The sequence below is a fragment of the Mustela nivalis genome, assembly GCF_964662115.1.
Source record: "Mustela nivalis genome assembly, chromosome: 7".
Classification (NCBI taxonomy): domain Eukaryota; kingdom Metazoa; phylum Chordata; class Mammalia; order Carnivora; family Mustelidae; genus Mustela; species Mustela nivalis.
Genome location: NC_139026.1, coordinates 130943493 through 130963629, shown reverse-complemented (window position 1 = coordinate 130963629; position 20137 = coordinate 130943493). Strand labels below are relative to the sequence as shown.

The 20137-nt window shown below is 47.0% G+C and overlaps 1 protein-coding gene and 1 long non-coding RNA gene across 3 annotated transcripts in view; one reads left to right on the top strand and one right to left on the bottom strand.

Moving 5' to 3' along the window:
- The window catches only part of PIP4K2A (phosphatidylinositol-5-phosphate 4-kinase type 2 alpha), a 177816-nt gene extending 159074 nt beyond the window's left edge, over positions 1 to 18742 (top strand). Inside the window, exons 7-10 of the mRNA XM_082742135.1 lie at positions 2585 to 2698; positions 11660 to 11903; positions 13877 to 13980; positions 16455 to 18742. Coding sequence (XP_082598261.1) covers positions 2585 to 2698; positions 11660 to 11903; positions 13877 to 13980; positions 16455 to 16535 — 543 coding nt within the window. The 3' untranslated portion in view covers positions 16536 to 18742. The remainder of the gene's footprint in view (positions 1 to 2584; positions 2699 to 11659; positions 11904 to 13876; positions 13981 to 16454) is intronic.
- On the bottom strand, positions 13014 to 16442 carry LOC309870071. 2 transcript variants are annotated; one of them, XR_014314470.1, is made up of 3 exons: positions 15591 to 16442; positions 15095 to 15257; positions 13014 to 13225 (listed from the first exon to the last, which is right to left on the bottom strand). It is a non-coding gene; the product is annotated as an uncharacterized lncRNA (long non-coding RNA). The 2 variants fall into 2 exon arrangements; XR_014314469.1 differs by having other exon boundaries at positions 15095 to 16442.
- Positions 18743 to 20137: the final 1395 nt, after the last annotated feature.

The window sequence follows — 20137 nt, the reverse complement described above, 5'->3', positions numbered from 1 at the left end:
CCCGGAGTGGCATTCATCTCCATGAATGTGCCTGGAATTACAAACACCTATCCCCTGTGTCATTTACTGCCTCGGCTCTGCTCTGACCTCCCCGGCTTCAGGTTTCCCTTGCTCACGCAGAACCCCAAATCCCTCCCCCTTCTTCTCTTACACGAACGAAGGGAGCTGTGGAGTTGAGGCTGATACCTTAATCCCTATCACAGCCACCCCCCATCACCGCCACCCACACACGCTGCTGTCATCCCCCCCACACACAGACGCCAACACCCAGGGTGTCCCCTTAGAGAATCCCTTCCTCCATCTGTGTTTATGTGCGTGATCTGGCTTCAACCCTTTCTTCTAAGGCACTTCCAGTTTTGTATTTTGGGTGGTGGTTCTCACGGCTCTCTGGATTTGTGAAACTTAAGATTCTTGTATTTCATTTGCTATGAAACTGTGTTGCGTTTATAATTGTGCTAGAAGCAGACCTTCGGGTAGAGTGTGGTTGACTCAAACATTTCACATTAATTTGCGTCTTCACATGTCGGGTTTTTTATGTCATGTTTATGACATTTTTAAATTATTAATGACAGATTTAGGGAGTCAGTCTAGCAGGCCCCTCCATAGTTTTTGTGAAGAATGTCATTGTGTTTTTATTTCCTCAAAACTCTGACTCAGCATGAAAGTATTTGAGAGTAGATCAGTGTCCCCCAAGTATGATTGTTATTTATCTGTCCATTTTGCATACTCGTGCTGCCTTGTTCTTTGTTTTTTTTTTACCTACTTGTTCTGTTTTTCTCTCACACTAGATCACAGACCCCTTTAGAAGTATTGACTTACTGGGTCGCCTGGGTGGCTCAGTGGGTTAAGCCTCTGCCTTTGGCTCAGGTCATGATCTCAGGGTTCTGGGATCGAGCCCCGCATCGGGCTCTCTGCTAAGCAGGGAGCCTACTTCCCCCACCCCCTCTCCCTGCCTCTTTGCCTACTTGGTGATTTTTCTCTCTCTGTCAAATAAATAAGTAAAATCTTTAAAAAAAAGTTACTCATTTTTGCATTCCTGTACATAACGGTCATTCAGTAACTGCTAATTGAACCAAACCTTTGGATTTCTGATCCTTGATATACCTGCTTTGTAGAGATTGTTATTTTGGCAGTAGTTTTATCAAATTAAAAATTGCAAAACGTTTGAGGTGCCTGGGTAACTTTTTTAAAAGTGTCTGCCTTCAGCTAAGATCACAATTCCAGGGTCCTAGGATCGAGCCCCACATGGCGACTCCCTGCTCAGAGGGGAGGCTGTTTGTCCCTCTCCTTCTGCCCCTCCACCCATTGGCATATACTCTCTCTCACTCAAATCTTTTTTAAAAAATTGCAAGACTTCAAATTTTTGCAAAGTTAAAATGAGTGGCAGCTATAAATTTGGAATCCCATAATGTATATGCATATATGTGTGCATACGGACTGATGTGAATAGTTTACAGAGAAGGAAAAGTGAGCTGTCCAGGCATTTGAAAGATGGTTCAGTAGATCTATGCAATAGAACCAATAGTTGTTACTGCTCTGAACAACGAGGGGGGCCGTGTGGGGAGCAGGAAGGAGAATATGTTGTTTCCTTGGATTATTTTTTTCTTTCATTTAGCTCACACTTAGGAGAAAGCTACTGAGACATTCATTGGTATACTAAGTGTCTTCTGCTGGATTCCTTTCGGCTGGAAGAAATAAGCTATGATTAGTTGACAGGGGGGAGGTGGCCTTTGACTGGTCTTGAACTCTTCCAGAATGCAGGCTGCACGGAATGAAATAGAATAAGCCACACTATTTTAAGATCCTATGCGCATCTTATCCTAGAGCATAAGCTAAAGGTTTTTACTGCTTGTGACCCATGTTTCAATGGTCACCCATGACTTTGTGCTGTGACTGTCATTTTAAGGACAGTGTAGTTGCCAGCTCGCGCCTTCTGGTTTATTTGTAAAGGATAGAACTGCTCATCTTAATATGTTTTGTGTTAGAAGAAGACATTGTCCTTTGGCATTGTCCACATTTTCTTCTTGGTGGGGTGGTGACCAGGAAGGCTTAGAAGGGGCAGATGGCCAGCGTCTGGGTGCATATTGTCCCTGACTGAGAAATTAGATAGGATTATGGATGGTGCTTTTCTGAGACAAGATAACCTGTTATTTGTAACATGAAGCCAGCAAAGGCTACCCAAAAAGTGTCAGGGGCGTGGAGTTGGGTTGTACCAGTAAGAAAATTGAAGGTTCCTGACAAAGAATTCCAAGAATACAAATTCTATACTTAGAAGACTTCTTGTAAGAGAGTGGATCTAAGAAAGCCGTTGGGTTTTTATGCCATGAGATCTATTGCAAAACTTCCTAATATGGAGTGCGTGCAACCCTCCATTCCTAGTGGGACTGCTTCCAGTGGTCGTAGCTCACTGGTGCCCCCTTGCGGTACTCAAGTCACCTCACATTTTGTTGCCTCCGGTGAGAAGCCCGCCGGGAGGGAGGCACGCTCCATATCCGGGCGTGGAAACTTCACCTCTGGGGTTGGAAGGCATGTATTAATTCGCTTTTATTCAAACTTATTTCATTCCCTTTGTCGTTTGTTTTAGGCCAAAGAACTACCGACTTTAAAGGATAATGATTTCATTAATGAGGGCCAAAAGATTTATATCGATGACAACAACAAAAAGGTGTTCCTGGAAAAACTGAAAAAGGATGTCGAGGTAAGAAACAATCGACGTGAAGGACAGCCCCGCTATAGAATTGTCACCACTCTCGAGTCTCAGAAGCTTCTTCAGCCGTCCATTTAAATCTGCAGGCGAGGCCAAAATTCGGATTGTTCATTGTGAAAATCCCATCCAAATAGGTGCCTCTCCTGGGTGATCTGGTTTAGGAAAGAGTGTCCTGCTTCGGCAGCTGCTTCCTCTAGACGATGGACTCAGGATGTCACCTGCGGGGCGTCCCCACCCTCGGGTTGCCACCATCTTGGTCGGCGGGGAGCCTGTGTGGTCACAGCCTGCTCACACGGACTGCCCACAGCAACCAGAGGAGGGTGACGCTGAGCGATGACATTCTGTCACACGGTAAAGCGTTTCAAAAACAAATGCTTAGTAACTGTTTGAATTTGGGGTTTTCTTCATCTAAACCACATCTCGGTGTTAGTAAACACAGCCCCGGTCCCCTGGTGCTTTAACATTTCCACCAGCTTCTGTGGAAGTTATGTCATTAGGCCCACCAGGCCTCACACGTGGTGGGGACAGCACCAAGGCTGTTCGCAACACTAGCGGCACAGGGGATGGTTGTGACACACATAATACTGTGTGAACATGGGCTTTTCGTCTCTCGTGAGGGAGGTTTTCTTAACTGTGTTTTTGTTTAAGAATTAAAAATATACTCTTCCCTATCCTTTTGTTGATTTTAAAGGCATCATAGCTCTCTTGTGGAACTTCCTTTTATGATTCCTTTAGAAATTAATTCGGGGCGGGGGGAGATTTTCTTGAGATCCATTAGGTTAACGAGAGTGTGCTAAGAGAATTTTAATGTAGACAGTTAATGAACACAGTTTTGCTGTTACTGTTACTTCATACATATGAAGGAAGCTTTTACTTCCAGTACCAGTACCAGTAAGCTATACTGGTACTTCCAATACCAGTATAGCTCTTCTACTTAGAGGCTTTAGTGGAAAGTTTTCTTCTTTGTGTCATTAAATAAAAATAATTAAAATGGCTCGAGCCAACGATTGAGTGTTTTACACTCGACTGTATCCCCCGTGAGGGCAGAGCAGTTTTACAATTGTGTTTTTCCCTGTTCTGACATCTCTTTCATTGTAAGACACCCAGACTGAGTCAGTGAGTTCATAATTATGTTTATATAGTGGGTTATTTTCATTAAAAAATGTTTACTTTTTTTTCAACCTAGCTGGTATATATGTATTTCCAGTAGAACCTAAGTAGTGTTTATTTGTGAAGGATGCAATGTCTACTTGAAAAGAAAAGTAGAAAAAATGTTCGCTTTTATCATGTAACATTTTTTTCCTCCATGCTTTCAGTAACCAGCATTTTTTCCCTATGTTGCCAGTGATTATTGTTACCGTATATATTAGTTAAACATCAGTTAGACATTTCCCATATTTCGGTGTCAACTTGATCTAACTGGTAACTAGGTACTCTAGGTAGACATGCTCACTTTCGGGTTTTTATTCCTCAATCAGCAATTCTTTGATCTTGAGAATAATACCATTTGAGCAATTATGGTAAATATCCTTTAGGGTTATGTCCGATCTGCCAAAAAAAAATAAATTTTTGTTTCCATCCTTTTTTCTCTTGGCTGCATATCACTGAGCTCAGACTCCGATACAATGTAACTGAAGCAGTTCCAGTTTACAGCTGAATTACATAAGGATCCTCTTAGCCCTTTTGTTGTCTCTAATAATGTCGTTGATTAGAGGATTTGGATAGTTTAATCCCATGCAGGGCTCTCGCACTTAGCTGTTTTGTTGAAATAGGAGCAGGGCATAAAGCATTCTTTCATTAAAAAAAAATTCTCAATGGCTGATACAAGTATCTTTAGTTTTGAAATTCATGCAGAAGCATCATTAAATTTTTAAGCAGGTAATTATGGTGAAGTGGCTTGACATCTGATCTTGATAAATGAGACTAGAATTTCATCTAGTTTTGTTTTTTCATTAACACTGTGCTTTCTAATGTAGCTGACTGGCCTGTTCGTTTGAGTCCAGTGTTTTGGTGCAGGGTGGGGATGGGGACGACTCTTTGTTTTTTACTTAATGCTTAAGGTAGAAGATGAGTTTATTATATATAGCTCAAGCAGCAATCTGTTGTTGTAGAAAAAAGAAAAGAATTGTCATGAGAATCTAGTTGCTTTTTTTTTTCTGCAGCCGAAATCCTGCTCTGTTCATATACCTTGAAAATATTTTAATTCAGAAAGCTTTGCAGATAACTATGTATGAGGGAGCCCTTTTCTCCAAAAGACCGTGCTATATGGAGAATGAAAATGGCTTTGGCCTTCTGGCCTGCTAACGTCAGCTCCCATCATGATGTTGGATGGTGGAAAGCTGGCACCCATCTCCTCTCACTGGCTCACGCTGGGAGCCCAGTAGTGTTGGGGAGCCCCGACCACAGGGCATCTCAGCTGTCATGTTTGTGGGCCCACAACCTTGGAAGTGGGTGGGAGGCTGGGGACGGGGATAGTGGGCCGCCGACATTGACGGAGCCACTGGTACAGCCTAGAGCCCTTCCCAGGCATTGTCTCTCTCTCATTCATAACTGCCCCTGAGGAGGAGTGCTGACATTGCCCCAGTCTATTCATGAGGAAACTGGATGAGCCCAGAGACTCTGTGTAATTTGCTCAAAGACACACAGGTACTAAATTCAGTCTGGGGCCGGAGGCTGTCAGAGGCCGCACTCCTGAACTGCTCTGCTATGAGGCGCAAATTGAAAATGTTTGTGAGAACACAGTTGAGACTTTGTTTCCCGATGAACGCCCCAAAGGAGGATCATTATAACTTTTAACAAGTGATAAGTGATGACTGTGAGATAGGGCTGGTTGGAATTTTAATCTGCGTTGAGATGTGTTAGGAGGGTGGTAATTTGGTAGAAGAAATGTGTTAATAAAGTTAGCAAATAAAGTGAATTTAAATGTTGTGAAGGAGAGTTTATTAATGGCTCTCTTACCACATAGTTTTCCAGAAGGGTTTGTGGCAGGGCCCATGAAAGGTCTTGAAGATTCTAGCTCAAAGATTTGGCATAAAGAGGAATTAATTATGAAGGAATCAGATTAGGTGGGATATTCTCAGGGAAAAAAGCAAGCCGACCGAAGTTCTGGCAGATAATTATTAAAAGTTGGAAAGTAGGAAAGACGAGGGACCCAAAGATTATAAAGATTTAAACATCGTCATGCTTTGTAATCTTATGTACTTAAAAAAAAATCAATAAATTTGAGTCAGAAGCTTAATGCGATGAGCAGAAAACAGAGCAAGTATGTATGAAGTTCCTTAATGTCAGCTGGAGGCCAACCCCAGCAGGGTAGCCCTTAACCCCTTCCCTCCTGCCCTTCCCCTCAGCGTGGAGTCTTACAGGCCACCCTGATACCCAGCAGGAATTTTCTCTAATAAGAATCTCGGGTTTATTGCCACATTTCATTCTCTTCTGCTTCAGAAGAGATTCAAAAATGTCTGTGAAGATAAGAACTAGTGAATCTCTGGGCTTTTCCACAGTTTTTCTCCTCTTAGCCCACCTCACTGAACCCATCTCCATGTTTAAGGTGCGGATTTGATGAAAAAGTCCTTCTACCGTAATAACAACCCACGCGATCGTGTCACAGCCTCCATGGTTACCTGCGAGGCACTGTTTTCATTGCCTGAGCTATGCTCTCTCTCTGTGTCCTCTCCACCCTCCCCCTGACATTAGTGCTATTATCCCATTTTATAGTTAGAATAACTGAGGCTCAAGAGAGGTGAACTCATTGTCAAGGCACAGAGCTAGTAAGCCGAGAGATTTAATCTCCCGTCTGAGTCCCAAATTTAGACTCTTTTTATTTTGAAGATTTCCTGGTACTTTAATTAAAGAATAAAGGGGTCAGCCTTATCAGCAAAACCTATTGCTGTTCCCCACTGCGCTGTCCTTGGTCTCGCATTTCCCTCTCAGTGTCCTGGATCGGAACACTTACGTAATACCCACTGGGCACTGCGGTCCTTGAGCGTGGCTGTGTCAAAGCAGCTTCCCATCTAGAGACACATTTGACACATCACCGGTGGTTTCGCTTGAGGTTTTAGATGCAGAGCTGCCTGACTGGGAAGGAGCCCGGGCCATGGTCTGACTGCGGAGCTCAGGCCGGGAAGGGGCCTGGCATTGTGAGAGGGACACTGGAGCCTGGAGACCTTCCCCAAACTGAGGCGGCGGGCCAGCCCTGTCATTCCTGCTGGGCTGACCTTTGCAAGTTCATTACAGGCAGCCCTCTTCCTTTTGTAATAAAGCCCACTTAAGTTGTTTATTTTTTTTTTTTTTAAGAATTTATTTATTTGACAGAGATCACAAGTAGGCAGAGGCAGGCAGAGAGAGAGGAGGAAGCAGGCTCCCTGCTGAGCAGAGAGCCCGATGCGGGGCTCGATCCCAGGACCCTAGGATCATGACCTGAGCCAAAGGCAGAAGTTTTAACCAACTAAGCCATTCAGGCCACCACCCCCCGACTTGCGTTTTTGAAAGCCAGCCACGTGAAGGTGGAACAGTGGACTCCAGTGTTACCGGGATACTTGTTCCCTCAGTGCACAGACACGTGATAAATGGTCTCATTGTACTCGTGGTGGCTGCTGCCTCTTACGTCTTGGGCCAAGGTTTTTCTCTTGCTTTGTGCTATGTTTTTACCTGGATAGGGTGATTATTTCTTTGAGAACGGGGTTAGAGAGATTCAGGTGAGGTAAGCAGCAGGCATCTCATTCATTTGTTCAATAAATATCAAGACTGACCATCAGTTCCTGGCAGACAGGAACACGGTGAGGGCAGAAACAGCCAGAGTTCCTACCCTCATGCAGCTGCCACGTTTGGGGAAGAGAGAAGTCGACTCATATAATCTAAGTAGATAAATGAGCAGCTGAGCCAAGCATCATTAAGGAAAAGTATGCTTGTCCATCCACATGCCTGCGCTTTGGGATGTGGCCTAGGCAGGAACCAGGAAAGGCTTCCCATAAGCAAGTGTCTCTGCAGCTGAGATCTGAAGTCAGGTGGCAGGTAACTGGGTGTGGTAAGAGGGCCAGAAGGTGGGCTGGAACAGAGTTCAAGGTGGCCCAGGAGGGAATGGAACCAAACTATCCTGGCCCACTGGGCCATGTTAGAGTTTGCTTCTTCCCGGCAGGACATGGGATACCATGAAGGCCTTAGCAGGGGCTAGGCAAGATCAAACTTACATTTGGAAAAGATCTTCCCTTCCCAGAGGACTGGGGGTCAGTTTGCACAGCTTCAATCTTTACCACTTCCCAGGGAGCTTCCAAGGGCCTGGAAAGAGCAGGGATGGAGAAACAGGGTCTTTGCCTGGCCACAGGTCTAGGGGAGCAGGCCCTGGCCCAGCCAAGCCCCCACCCACCTTGCAGAGAGATGCTGTCACCTGGTAATCAGTGTCTGCAGCTGTGTGTGCCCAGACCTCTAGAGGGTGTCCGGGATGGGCAGAGGGGGCAGGCCAGATAGACTCTAGAGAGAGGGGTCGGGGCAGGCGCTGTGCTCGGTGTGGGAGAGGGCCATGTGGGGGGCAGAAGAGGCCCTGCCCCTGTTCTCTAGGAGCTCAGAGGCTGAGCTCAGCCCCAGGCACAGCTGTCTGGGACCCACGGCCACCAGTGAACAACCTGCCTGTCCTCTCTGCTGGGGGGCAGAGGGTATCACTGGGGATTTCTGGTGCAGTATTTCCCGAATGTCTTGTTCCCAAATCAGTAGGCCCAGGGGGCATTCTGAAGGGGTGAGAAGGGCAGGCTTCATGTGGAAATCAGTGCGGGGCCTGCTGCTGGTGCGCACCCCATCTCAGAGACTCACAGCCCGTAGTAACTTTGGGAGGCTCCTCCTCATCAGAAACCGTTGGATTTGATTGACTCATTTTTTTCCCCAACTAGTGTTGCAAAGAACAGGACTTGGGAAAAGCTGCCTTAATGCAGTTTCCAGAAGCAGCCTAATGCAGTATAAAGAACAGGAGCTTTGAACGTAGGATCCTGAATTCATTCTGCTTTAGCTTTGATTCCGCGGGCACGCTCTTTTAATCTTTCCAAGCCTGCTTGCTGTCTTGCACGGGGATCGGAACGTCTGTCTCAGGCTAGGCCCGCTGTCTCCCTACCCCACCGGGCCTGGCTCTCTTCCACCTCCACACACTTGTGGGGAGCAGACCAGGTACCCGAGGTCTGGCTGCGTGGCTGGGAGGCTGGCTCCGTGTGGGGAAAAGATTCAAGCTTTATGAATACGGTGCCACAGCTTTATAGTATTATTGCTGCCTCAAGAGGGGGAAGGCTGCTCACACAGAGGAGCTCCCGGCCAGATGCACCGTGACTCCCGGCAGCGGCAGGACGGGCAGTCTCTGGCCACTGGCTGAGGGAGGTGGAAAGCTGTTCTGTGAGGACTTGCAAAGGGGAGTGTGGGAAAGCCCGTGGGAGGAACAAGAGCTTCCTCTGTCTCTGGGACTCAGCAAACTGATCGAAGGCATGAGAACCAGCACTCTGTTTTATTTGTTGTTGGCTTTTTTTTTTTTTTTACTAGAATAAGTAACATCTTTATTTCTTGACCCAGCTTTATTGAGGTATAATTGACCACAGTATTCTAGGATATTTCGTGCATACGTGGTGGTGACTGATGTGTCCCCAGGAAAGGATTTCCCCATCAAGTTATGAACACAGCCGTCACCTCGCATAGTGACCTTTGTTCTTTGGGTGAGAACATTTCAGTTCTGCTCTCTTAGCAGATGCCAGTGATACGGCACAGCATTACCGACTGTGGTCACCACGTTCTACATTAGATCCTCAGACTTTACTCCCCTGAGAGCTGGAGCTTTGTACCCTTTCACCAACTCTCCCTATGTCTTCCACACCCCCTCAGCAGCCACGTTTCCAGTTTCTAGGAGTTAAATCACACACACACACACACACACACACACACACACACACACACACACGTACGTGATATCACACAGTATTTGTCTCTCCCTGTCTGGCTTCTTTCACTTAGCCTAATGCCCCCAGGTTCATCCATGTTGTCACAAATGACAGAATTTCTTTCTTGAGGCCAGACGCCATCCCACTGTATCCGTACGGGTCACATTTTCTCGATCCGGTCGCCCACTGACAGACACCGAGCTTGTTTCCCTACCTTGGCTGGTATGAATGATGCTGCCGTGAACATGGGCGTACAGAGATCTCTCCGAGATAATGATGTTGTTTCCTTTGGATCTGTACCCAGCACTGGGGTTGCTGGATCTTTCCGTAGTTCTGTTTTTAATTCCTTGAGGAATTTTCGTACTGGTTTCCACAGCGGCTGCACCAGTTTGCATTCCCACCAAGAGGGCACAAGGTTCTCATTTCTCCACATCCTCGCCAACACTGGTTCTTTCGACTTTTTGATACTCGCTGTCCTGACAGGGGTGAGGTGACCATTCACTGGGGTTTTTGATCTCCATTTCTCTGATAACAAGTGATGTGGAACCTCTCTGTACCTGTTGGCCATTCGGACTCTTTTTTGCCAAAGGGTTTGCATGTATCAATTTTTAAGTTTTAGGTCTCTCCGACCTCCCTTACCTATCTAAACAAAGAGTTGTGTGATTTCCCCCCTGAGCTTAAATGAGGAAGAGTCAGCCTGGCCCGAGGGGACTCATGGTGCAAAGACAAGGAAATGGGAGCTGAGCAAGAGGAGAGCAGGCAGGAGGCGGCTTCTGAGGAGCGGAAGGCATCAGGGACAGGGGGGGCAGCTCTTCTCCTTGTCCTAAGGGAGTGTGGCTTTCTCTCCCGCTCGGAGAACGGGCCGCTTCCCAACGGGCTCAGGACGAGAAGTGGCTCTGCGGGTCTCCACAAATTGATCTCATTTCATTTCCAGCCAGAACTTCAGACCTATAATTTCACATGCTTGCCCTTTGCGTAAGGAAGTTCATTTCCTAAGTTCTAGCTGTGAGCCGCCCGAGGCCCTCCAGCTGCTCACCGAGCGCATCACCGAGCGGGTGTGGCACCGAGGCCCCAAGGGTTGGGGTCATGCGTCGTCTTCTCGGGCCACAGGCCCAGGGTCAGAGCAGTCTTGGACCCCGTGCTGAGCCAGCCGGCTGGGGGGCTGCCGGCATCTTAGCCTGCAGACGGGCCGCCATGCTCTGTCCTCAGGAGGCCTGGCCACGTCTGACTTGAGCGGTTAGAGCAGTGTGCTTCAGACCACGAGTCCGGGGACGTCCACTTAGAAGAAAAATCATGACCTGAAAAGGCAAACGAGAACTTGGCAGGCAGGAGTAAGCTGCCCCACGGGGCTAGGTCCTGCCCCACATTAGTCTCCCCACGGCTGGACCCGGGGATGGAGGGAGAGGCGGCCTCCTGGGCCGGAGCTGCTGCGAGGGAAGGGAGCCCCGTCCGGCTTCTCCGGTCCCCCCGCTCCCGCCATAAGGAAATCCGAGCAGGACAGAAGGACCGCGTTAGTCACCAGAGCACTGACACGGGCATTTGCTGGCTGATTGGGACATTTGGGCTTTTACTTCTTTGTGACGGACAGCATAATAATCTGCTCTCAGCCCAGTGTGCTGAATTTCAAAGTGCTTTCACAAGAGACTCTGCTGGAAGCTACTTGGGAGGTCCCTGGTTTTTCCCATCAGCCAGTCTTCATTGTCGGGAGAGCGGCTCTCTTCCCTCCTTGCCAGTCATGCGCTCTGCTCTTTGGGGTAATCCAACCTCCATGTGATCCATGCACGCCCCTCGGCATCCAGCTTCGCGTTTCAGGGAAAATAATACCAGGGCTGAGCCAGCCCCAAGTGTGGGGCTACGTTTTTGGCCAGAGAAGCTGCCTGGGACTGTGAGAGCATCATAATGGAGGCTCCTGGCTGGCTGCCTCTTAGGGAGACCCTCGCCTCATTTCTGCTGCCCCGTCCCTCCCAGCGTCCCCCCACGCCCGTTTGCTTCAGGTCTGGGGGTTCGTTTAAGGCATGACTGACCCTCTTGCCTCCCCCCCCCCCAGTTTCTTGCCCAGTTAAAGCTCATGGACTATAGCCTCCTGGTGGGAATCCACGACGTGGAGAGAGCCGAGCAGGAAGAGGTGGAGTGTGAAGAGAACGAGGGGGACGAGGAGGGGGAGAGCGATGGCGCCCACCCCGTCGGGACCCCGCCGGACAGTCCTGGGAATACGCTGAACAGCTCGCCGCCCTTGGCTCCAGGGGAGTTTGACCCGAACATTGATGTTTATGGAATTAAATGCCATGAAAGTAAGCTGAGTTATTACCAACTCTTTTTATCTATGAAATGGTTTGATTTTTGCATTGTTTCCTACCAGTAATTGTAATCCCCGTCCAAAGCAGGCGGCCCTCCAAGACTTACTCCCCAGAGCCCCAGGAATCGATTCAGGGACGGGAGTATGTTAAGAGGATCTGGAATCTCTGGTTTTGAAACCTACTGTGAAAAGGCCCTTGAATTGTTTGATGTTGAGGAAATAGAGCGAAGCCACCAGCTAGTTTATATACACACCACACACGTGTGCGCACTTCTGTAAATGTAGGGGACACGCAGAAGAAATGTTTGTAAATGTTTTCTTAGCTCTTAACGTGGCTCTGAAGGAGCGTCGGGAATCCCTCCCCTGCCAGGTACAGAACCTCGCTCAGCCACCCTGTGACGGCGGGTGTCTCATCACTACCCGCCCTTTCCCTTTCACGAGCGCTGCTGGCCCAGGGTGTGGGATGACAATGTCTGGTTTGCTGTTGTCCGTCTTCTGCTGAGCGGACTCCACTCTGTCACTCCATCCCACCCCGGCCCCGTTAAAGGGTCTGTGGCTCTCTTCTCCAGCGTGAGCGCAGTCTTAGTCCTCGAAATCGGTATGATTGGGTATCTGAAGAAATATTACCTTCGACTTTAGCTACTTATGCATGAGAAAATCAGAATAATTTAGAGAGATGATAAATGCCAGCCTCTTATTTTTTGAGTAATAAAAATGGTTCATCATTGTTTAAACACAGCTCAGACTCACTTGGCTGATATGCCCCATGAGAATTTGTTTTTTTAATTTTGCCCATCAAAATTCCCAACACAGAAAATTAGATATAGTCAAATGTACTTCTCTTATTGTTTATAATTAAAACAGCATTATACTGGTGGAAATACGCAGGAAGACTGATTGGATATATGCCTTTATCCAGTTCTGATGCTGGACTCCATCAGAATTACAAACAGGCATGCCTCAAAGATACCCTGGGTTCTAGACCACAATAAAGCAAGTTGAATGAATGTGCTGGTTTCCCAGCACGTATAAAAGTTGTGTCTACCCTAGCGTAGAGTCTATTTGTGCAATAGCACTGTGTCTGGAAAAAAAAACTTACACAATCTTATTTTAAAAAACTTTATTGCTAAAACATACTAGCCATCATGTGAGCTTTCAGTGATCAAACATCACAATAAAAATATAATAATGAAAAAGTTTAAAATATTGCTAGGATTACCAGAATGTGACCGAGACACGAAGTGAGCAAATGCTGTTGGAAAGCTCCGTGCAGGGTTGCGGGTAGAGGCAGTCTCTGCAAAGCACATTACAGCCATACTGGTAGAAAAGGATTAAGGAGCAAAATTACCTCTATTGTATTTTTAAAATAGCATTTTTCTTTACACCAAGGCAATACATAATGATTAAGGAAAATGCACATTAACAAAAAAAGGAAAACAGTTTTGCCCTTGGACCTCTACTGGTGATATTCTGGGGTTATACTTTTTTTTTTTTTTTTTTACTTTTTAAATTGAGAGAGAATTGGAAAAAAAAAAAAGCTATTTAACAGGGATATGCAGGAGTTACATGGATTTTTTTTTCAAATTACGATTTTATTTTTTTAGCACTTGTTTTTGTTTTGTACTTGAGAGCTGACACACCATGTTAGGTCAGTTCTGGATGTCCGGCATCGGGATGGGACCAGTCTGTCCGTGGCGCAGCGCTCACCACAGGGGTGGCTGCGCCTTGGTACTCACTCCGGAACTGGAAGCCTGTATCCCCCAACCCCACTTCCCCCATTTTGCCTCTCTCCCCACCCCATTAAACCCAGAGGAGGGGAGTAAAAAGTTAAGTTGTCGTTTTCCAGAATGCGTTTGAGCTGCAGTGTACCCGGCCTTTGTGGTCCCCGTCCCGGATTCCTCCCCCTCCGCCGGTGCCCTTCTAGGCCATGTCACTGGTCTCACAATCGTTGCTCTCGTCTCTTTACAGACTCGCCCAGGAAAGAGGTGTACTTTATGGCAATTATTGACATTTTGACTCATTATGATGCAAAAAAGAAAGCTGCCCACGCCGCCAAAACTGTTAAGCATGGGGTAAGTACCTCCACCGTGTTTCCCTCTCTGCTCCCGGGGCCCGCTGCTGTCTGCGGTGTGGGAACCAGCCCCGCCCCTTGCCGCCAAGCTTGCCAGAGTCCCTCGGGGGTTCTTGTTGGTTTTTTTAGCACTTGCGTTCAGAGTGTGAGACTGAGAGGCAGCGAATGCCAACAGGCTCACACCAGCTCTCCCCACACCCTGGGCAAGTCACTTAAACTCAGTGGCTTGTCCTTTTACGCACGGGATGGTCACAGACTCGTGCATCTCTGGAATGTAGTACAAATGCGTTTTTGTTGGGAAAATGCTTCAAAGATGAAAGTTAAGACAGCTGAGTGTTTTCACGAGTCCTCAAAACTCACCTGTTGAGACTATTCTGACACCCTACTCTGTGCTTCAGATGCTTCCCGAACATGCGGGATTATCTTCCGTTTTGTACGGTGAACTGTATTTTCTCTATCTTTTGGGTGCAAGATCCAAGTTTAATAACATGAATTCTTCACCTTCATTGTGCTTGTTCTAAATTATCACCATTCTGTGCATATGGGGACTTGCTGAATTCCCCGTGATGAGCCCGTGATGGCCAGTTGTGTAGCCTGCTCAGGGTCACAGCGCTAGAAAGTGGTAGAAATGGGACTGCTCCCCAGAACCCAGCCAGCCCCCTGCTCTCTGGTAGTCCCATCTCCCCTGCCCTACCAGCAAAAACCCCCTCCCTGGTTGAACTTCACATGTTGTGACCATCCATTATGCTTGTATTATAGAAATTTGTTTTGGCTTTCCAGGCACTGCTAAAAAAGCCAGAGACCCCCAGCCCATAGCAATGAACTTGGGCCCTGGCCCGTTCACTCAAGGAGAGGTGCCTGCCTGTAGTATATACAGCCAGCTGAGAACATCAGCCTCGATTAAAAAAGCTCTTTTTCTGTATTTTAAAATCAAACAGGCTGCCCTCCCAGCAAGGGAGCCAGTCTACAGCCATATTCTCTTTGCCAAAGAAACATTTTAGTTACATCACCAGCAACTAGGTATGGTATTCCTGCAGGGTGCAAAGCAGGGCTGAAGACCTCACCCAGCCCACTGCCGGAGTCCAGGGCCTGTATTGGTACCTGGGGGCTCTCACCTGGCAGCTGACATCCTTCGGGGTAGCGTTTGCAAAATACGTGCATGCCTGAGGCACCATCCCCCTTCTCTGGTTCTGAGTCCGGTGCAGGAAGCTGGGGGGGGTCTGGAAAAGGCTCTGTAGTCATTCTGATGCTCACCGCTGCCTGAGAACCACGGGTCTACTGCAGAGATCAACTGGGTCAGAAGCCTTATAATCCATATTTTAGCCTTCCCAGTTATGTAACCTTGAGAAAACACTTCGGAGCTTAAGGGTCCCAACTAATAAAGGAGTCCTAACCCCTTGCTGATGGGGTTTAGTAGAGAACACCCGAGGTGAGCAGGTGCTCTGCGTCTGAGCCCACCCCTCCCCACACGTGCTGCAGTATCACACACCCTGCGGAACTCGAAATCGATCAGAGCAAGCATGGCTCCATTCTAGTCTCTTCTATGAGACCCCGGCTCAGCTCCACAATACTCCACGGACTGTGCACAAGTTTGCAGGAGCAAGACCTTACTCTTAGCAAAGGAATGTGTCGAGCTGCTGCTGGGAACTCTTCTCTGCCTTCAAGGCCTGGGCTCCTCCGTGGAGATCCCCGTGGCCCAGGCCAGGCTGGGAAATTACAGGTTCCCCGGGGAGTATGGGTGTCTAAAAATAGCCCGTGGTGACTTCATAAAACTGGTCTTGCCCTCTGCGGCTCAGGAAACTGGCCAGTAACTACATACCTCAGGTCTGGTCGCCAGGGCTGCCTCCCAGAATGGGAAGTCCCCGCTGAAGGTCTGTGTGAAGGGGAACAATGGCAGCCCTGTGCCCTGCGCTGAGGGAACCGGCCCGGCCCCTGCGGGGGGAGGTGCCATCCGCAGCCTGAGGTCTCACCTGGCTGGGGTGCGGCTGATCCAGACCCCTCTGCTGTGGCTGTCACCCCTCTTGTGACTGCTCCGCCCCTTAGCTGAGTCCTGAAAAAGAAACCCGATCCTCTGTCCTGGTCGGTTCCCTTCAGCCAAATGTTGCTGTTGGCATCACTCTCAAGGGATCTCCAATCTGCTCTCCTGAAAAACGGCAATATTGTTCGCGTGGCTTCTGAGCGTAGGCCACACAGTCCACCATGTGACAGGCACATCCCAAACATGGCTAGTTGGATTTTTTTTTTTTAAAGTTGTTGAAGTCAGCGTGATAACAGCATCTGTTGTTACGGACTCTTCGCCTCATTTTCACACAGATTTCTAAGAACCTTGATTATTCGGACACAATATGCAAGATATTTTAAGAACAGAGGCAGAGATTGGAAAATTATTAGCTTTGTGTTTAGCTGCAATTGGAAATTGCTATAGAGACTAAATAGTAATTATTTTGATAATTCTTCTCTTTTAAAACTGCCCAGGCTGGTGCAGAGATCTCGACCGTGAACCCAGAACAGTATTCAAAGCGCTTTTTGGACTTTATTGGCCACATCTTGACGTAACCTCCCACATGGCCTTGGACGGACATGAGCACGGGAAGGACAGAGGTGGCTTCGGCGTAGGAAAAACGAAAACCAAACTCCGTGAAGCACACCTCCTCGTTTACATCTTCAGGCCAAGATGACTGATTTGGAGGCTACTCGCTTTAACAGCTACCTGATATTTCCCAGCATCGTTCTAGCTATTTCTGACACGTGTGCGTGCGTGCGTGTGTGTCTGCGCGCGTGTATGCGTGTATCTTAAAAAATAATTAATTAATTAATTAATGAAAACCGGTCAGCTTCAGTCAGAGTGCATTTGGGCAACAACCCTCCGATTCCAGCTGTGGGTGGACGGATGGACGGGTGAGCACGTGCGGGGGGAGGGGGCAAAGGCAATGCATGCCAGACCGACCGTGTTGGCGTCACGCGATAAACTGTGGATCAGTTTATTTTTTGGAGTTGAAAGATGTGACAGTATTCATAATAATAATGAAGATAATAATAATGATGATAATAATGATGGTGATTAAAAGAAAAAAACTTACTGCGAATGTTACATTTCTACCACGCACGCTGACACTCCTTTATAGTTGTCCGCCAAGCCCCTGGCGTGGGCCGGGGGAGCGCGAGCATCGCCAGCGCGCCCGGGCTCAGGGTTCTGCCTCCACAGTGTCGGGACTCCCGGGGTCCGGGGACAAAGGCCCCTCCTCCAGCAAGAAGCCGATGCCCCTAGTGACTCTTGTCTGTACATTTTCACCTCAGTAAGTATGTCCAGGAAAACTGCTTACTTCTCTTTTCTTGCCTGGAGCTTCTTCACTGTTACATTCTTATGTTGCAATATAGGAATTAATGCTACAAAATAAAAATAAAGCTTACCTGAAAAGTGCATAGTTTTGGGCAATGGTATCTACATCTCCTACTGTGGGAAGGTGAGCAAAGCATTAGAACTCTGAATTTTCCTGTTAACAATGGCAAATGTGGATTCTAAGATGTTTGTTTCACCGTTGATTAAACAGTGGTATTTTGTTATGAATTATCCCTTTAACTGAAACCCTCAATTTTACTGTTTACATTATTAGGAAAACAGGGATATTTTTGAATCTAAAAATTTAATGTACAGCATGTGATTTCTGAAGTTTACATGTAAAGTCATTTTACAGTGTAGGTGAAATAATGTTTGTCATATTTTGAAATGTATCCTGCAGTCATGTTTTTGGGTGAATGTTTTATTCAAAGTACATGGTAGGCAGTCTTATACAATAAAAGGAAAAGGGTTGTTTTGTTTCCTCCAGATGTACATTTATCAACCAGATTTTTTTTTTTAAATGTTTAACCCAAATCTGGTTATGTAAGTTCATTGCCCTAAACTGTGCTGGTTGTGTTTTAATCAGTTTATAAGTTTCCAACATCAATCATGTATTTACCAACTTTCTGGCATTTTCGGAAAGGCGTCAAAGCTAAAATATTAGACTTGCTTAGAGTAGGTTATCAACTTATACACTGTGCTAAAGCTGTGCCTTTGAAATTCTTTGTTTAAAACACGAGATGATTTTTGTAGGCAGTTTCAGGAAAGATAAAAAAAAGCCACTTTTCAGTGATTACTTAGAACTAAGCAAACACCCCCTGCCATACTGCCCCTTCCAGGAACTTTACTTCAGGGCTTATCAAGACTTCAGTTGTGCCTACTGCGTGTGGGTTGACTTGGGAAAATGAGGTGATAACAAAATCGGGGTCTCTGAAAGCCAGCAGCAACGCCATTCTACTAGTGACTTCACCGGAGGTCTGTGAGTCCCGGTGGCGGATGTTCTCGCCCCTGTGACATGGCTGTCCAAATCTGAATTTTATGCCCTCATATTAGCTGAGCCTGGGATTTGCGCCCCCTCCCCCCTCCCCCACCATTCATTCTGGCATCGCGTCCCTTTCAGTGTTCTGAAGTCATACTGTGGTTTCTTGGACCCAAGACTACAAAAGTGAGACCCTGAAGTAAAGATATGGTACACATACATTATTTGAGTAACCATTTCCTTTGTGGCCCGTCTGTGTATGCTTTTAGAAGTTTACAAAATGCTTTTTTTTTTTCTTTTTTTTGGTCTGTAACAGTCTCTGTCATTCATTTGTCGATAAACTGTTTGGACAGAGTGAGGAAGTTTGCCTTGTATCTCCTAGTGCTAACAATACACTCCAGTCATGAGCCAGGCTTTACAAAATAAAGCACTTTGATGACTCAAGGTGGATCCTTCGTTCCTCTCTGTCCATTGTGTTTCTCTCTACTGCAAATGAATTCCAAGTACTCGGTACTTAGCTGATCCTTGAAGTAGTAAAAGTGAAATTGAATCTTTTTTGCCTTCAACCTGTGACTTATTTTATGAGTAAACAGAAATTTCCCCACCAAAATGGACATACTGCAAGAGGGACAGGCAGAGAAAAGAAATCTCTCCAGTGAATACGCTTGTTTCATTTTTAACTTTTACCAACCACCGTTCTTGTGTCAGCATTTTTTGGAACTTTCTTGGGGTTCCGCGGACGGGTGGAAGGCTTTCTGACACATTCTCCTGCCACTGGTGCCAGGTTAGCAAACACAGTCCGTTTGGCTATAGCACTTGTTTTGAAAATGCCGATTTGTTCTAATGCAACTGAGCTATGAGGAATCATTTGAGCATAATGTGCTTTTCCCCCATTTACTTGTGTGCACTTCGGTCCACCAGGAACATAAGATGAACAAAGCAGACTGCCCCCAGCTGAACTGTGCCACACAGGAAAACATGAGACGCACCTTCCCCCACAACATCACCAGCTCCCCCAGTGTCACCCCCTGTGCGCAGTCACCCTGGTCTGACTTGGGATCACTCCATCCTCTGCCTTCCAGCAGCTCCAAAGAGGCAGCCCTTCCGAGGCTCTCTACCACAGGTTCCCTGCAGGTCCTTTTCTAGATAACCTGCCCCACTTATTGGGGTATTTATATGGTTCCTGACCATTTAGCAACACTGAAAACTGTACCACTATTCTTACTAGGTTGCGTTTTGTTGTTTTTTTTTAACTAAGTGATGAAGTTTTGGGGTACTGTGCCCCTCTGTCCCAGTATTCCCATGTGCTCTGTGGGTTTTATCGTGCACAGAGCAATGACTGAATTTCCTGGCCTAAATTCACATTGGTCCCAGAAAATTGGTTATTGTTAATTCACAGAAGGACAAAAGCTGATAGGAAGCATTACTCCTTGAGGCCAACACTTTGGGAAATAAGCGACTAAGGGTTAAATGCAAAGGGACTAAGAACTGTGGACAATGAAGTGGTAATGTACCGAACGAAGCAGTGTAGAGAAGAGAAGGCCGAGTGGAAGATGGAATTGAGCCCAGGAGTTCTTAACGTCGGTGGACTCTGCCAGTCCCCAGCCACCCCTGTACATGGATGTTTAATCAGCACAGAATCAGCAGTCATGGTCTCTACCGCACATAAAAGCCTTCTTCCAATTTGCAAAATAACAGCCCCATCGCTTCCTCCCTCCCCATCTTCTTAAACAGCACTTTAGTCAGCTACAGCCATGTTATCTGGAGCTGCGATGTTAAAAATATAAAAGTCACTCTCCCTAAAGAGCAGAAACTTGCTGCACCTTGTGGGTTCCCGCG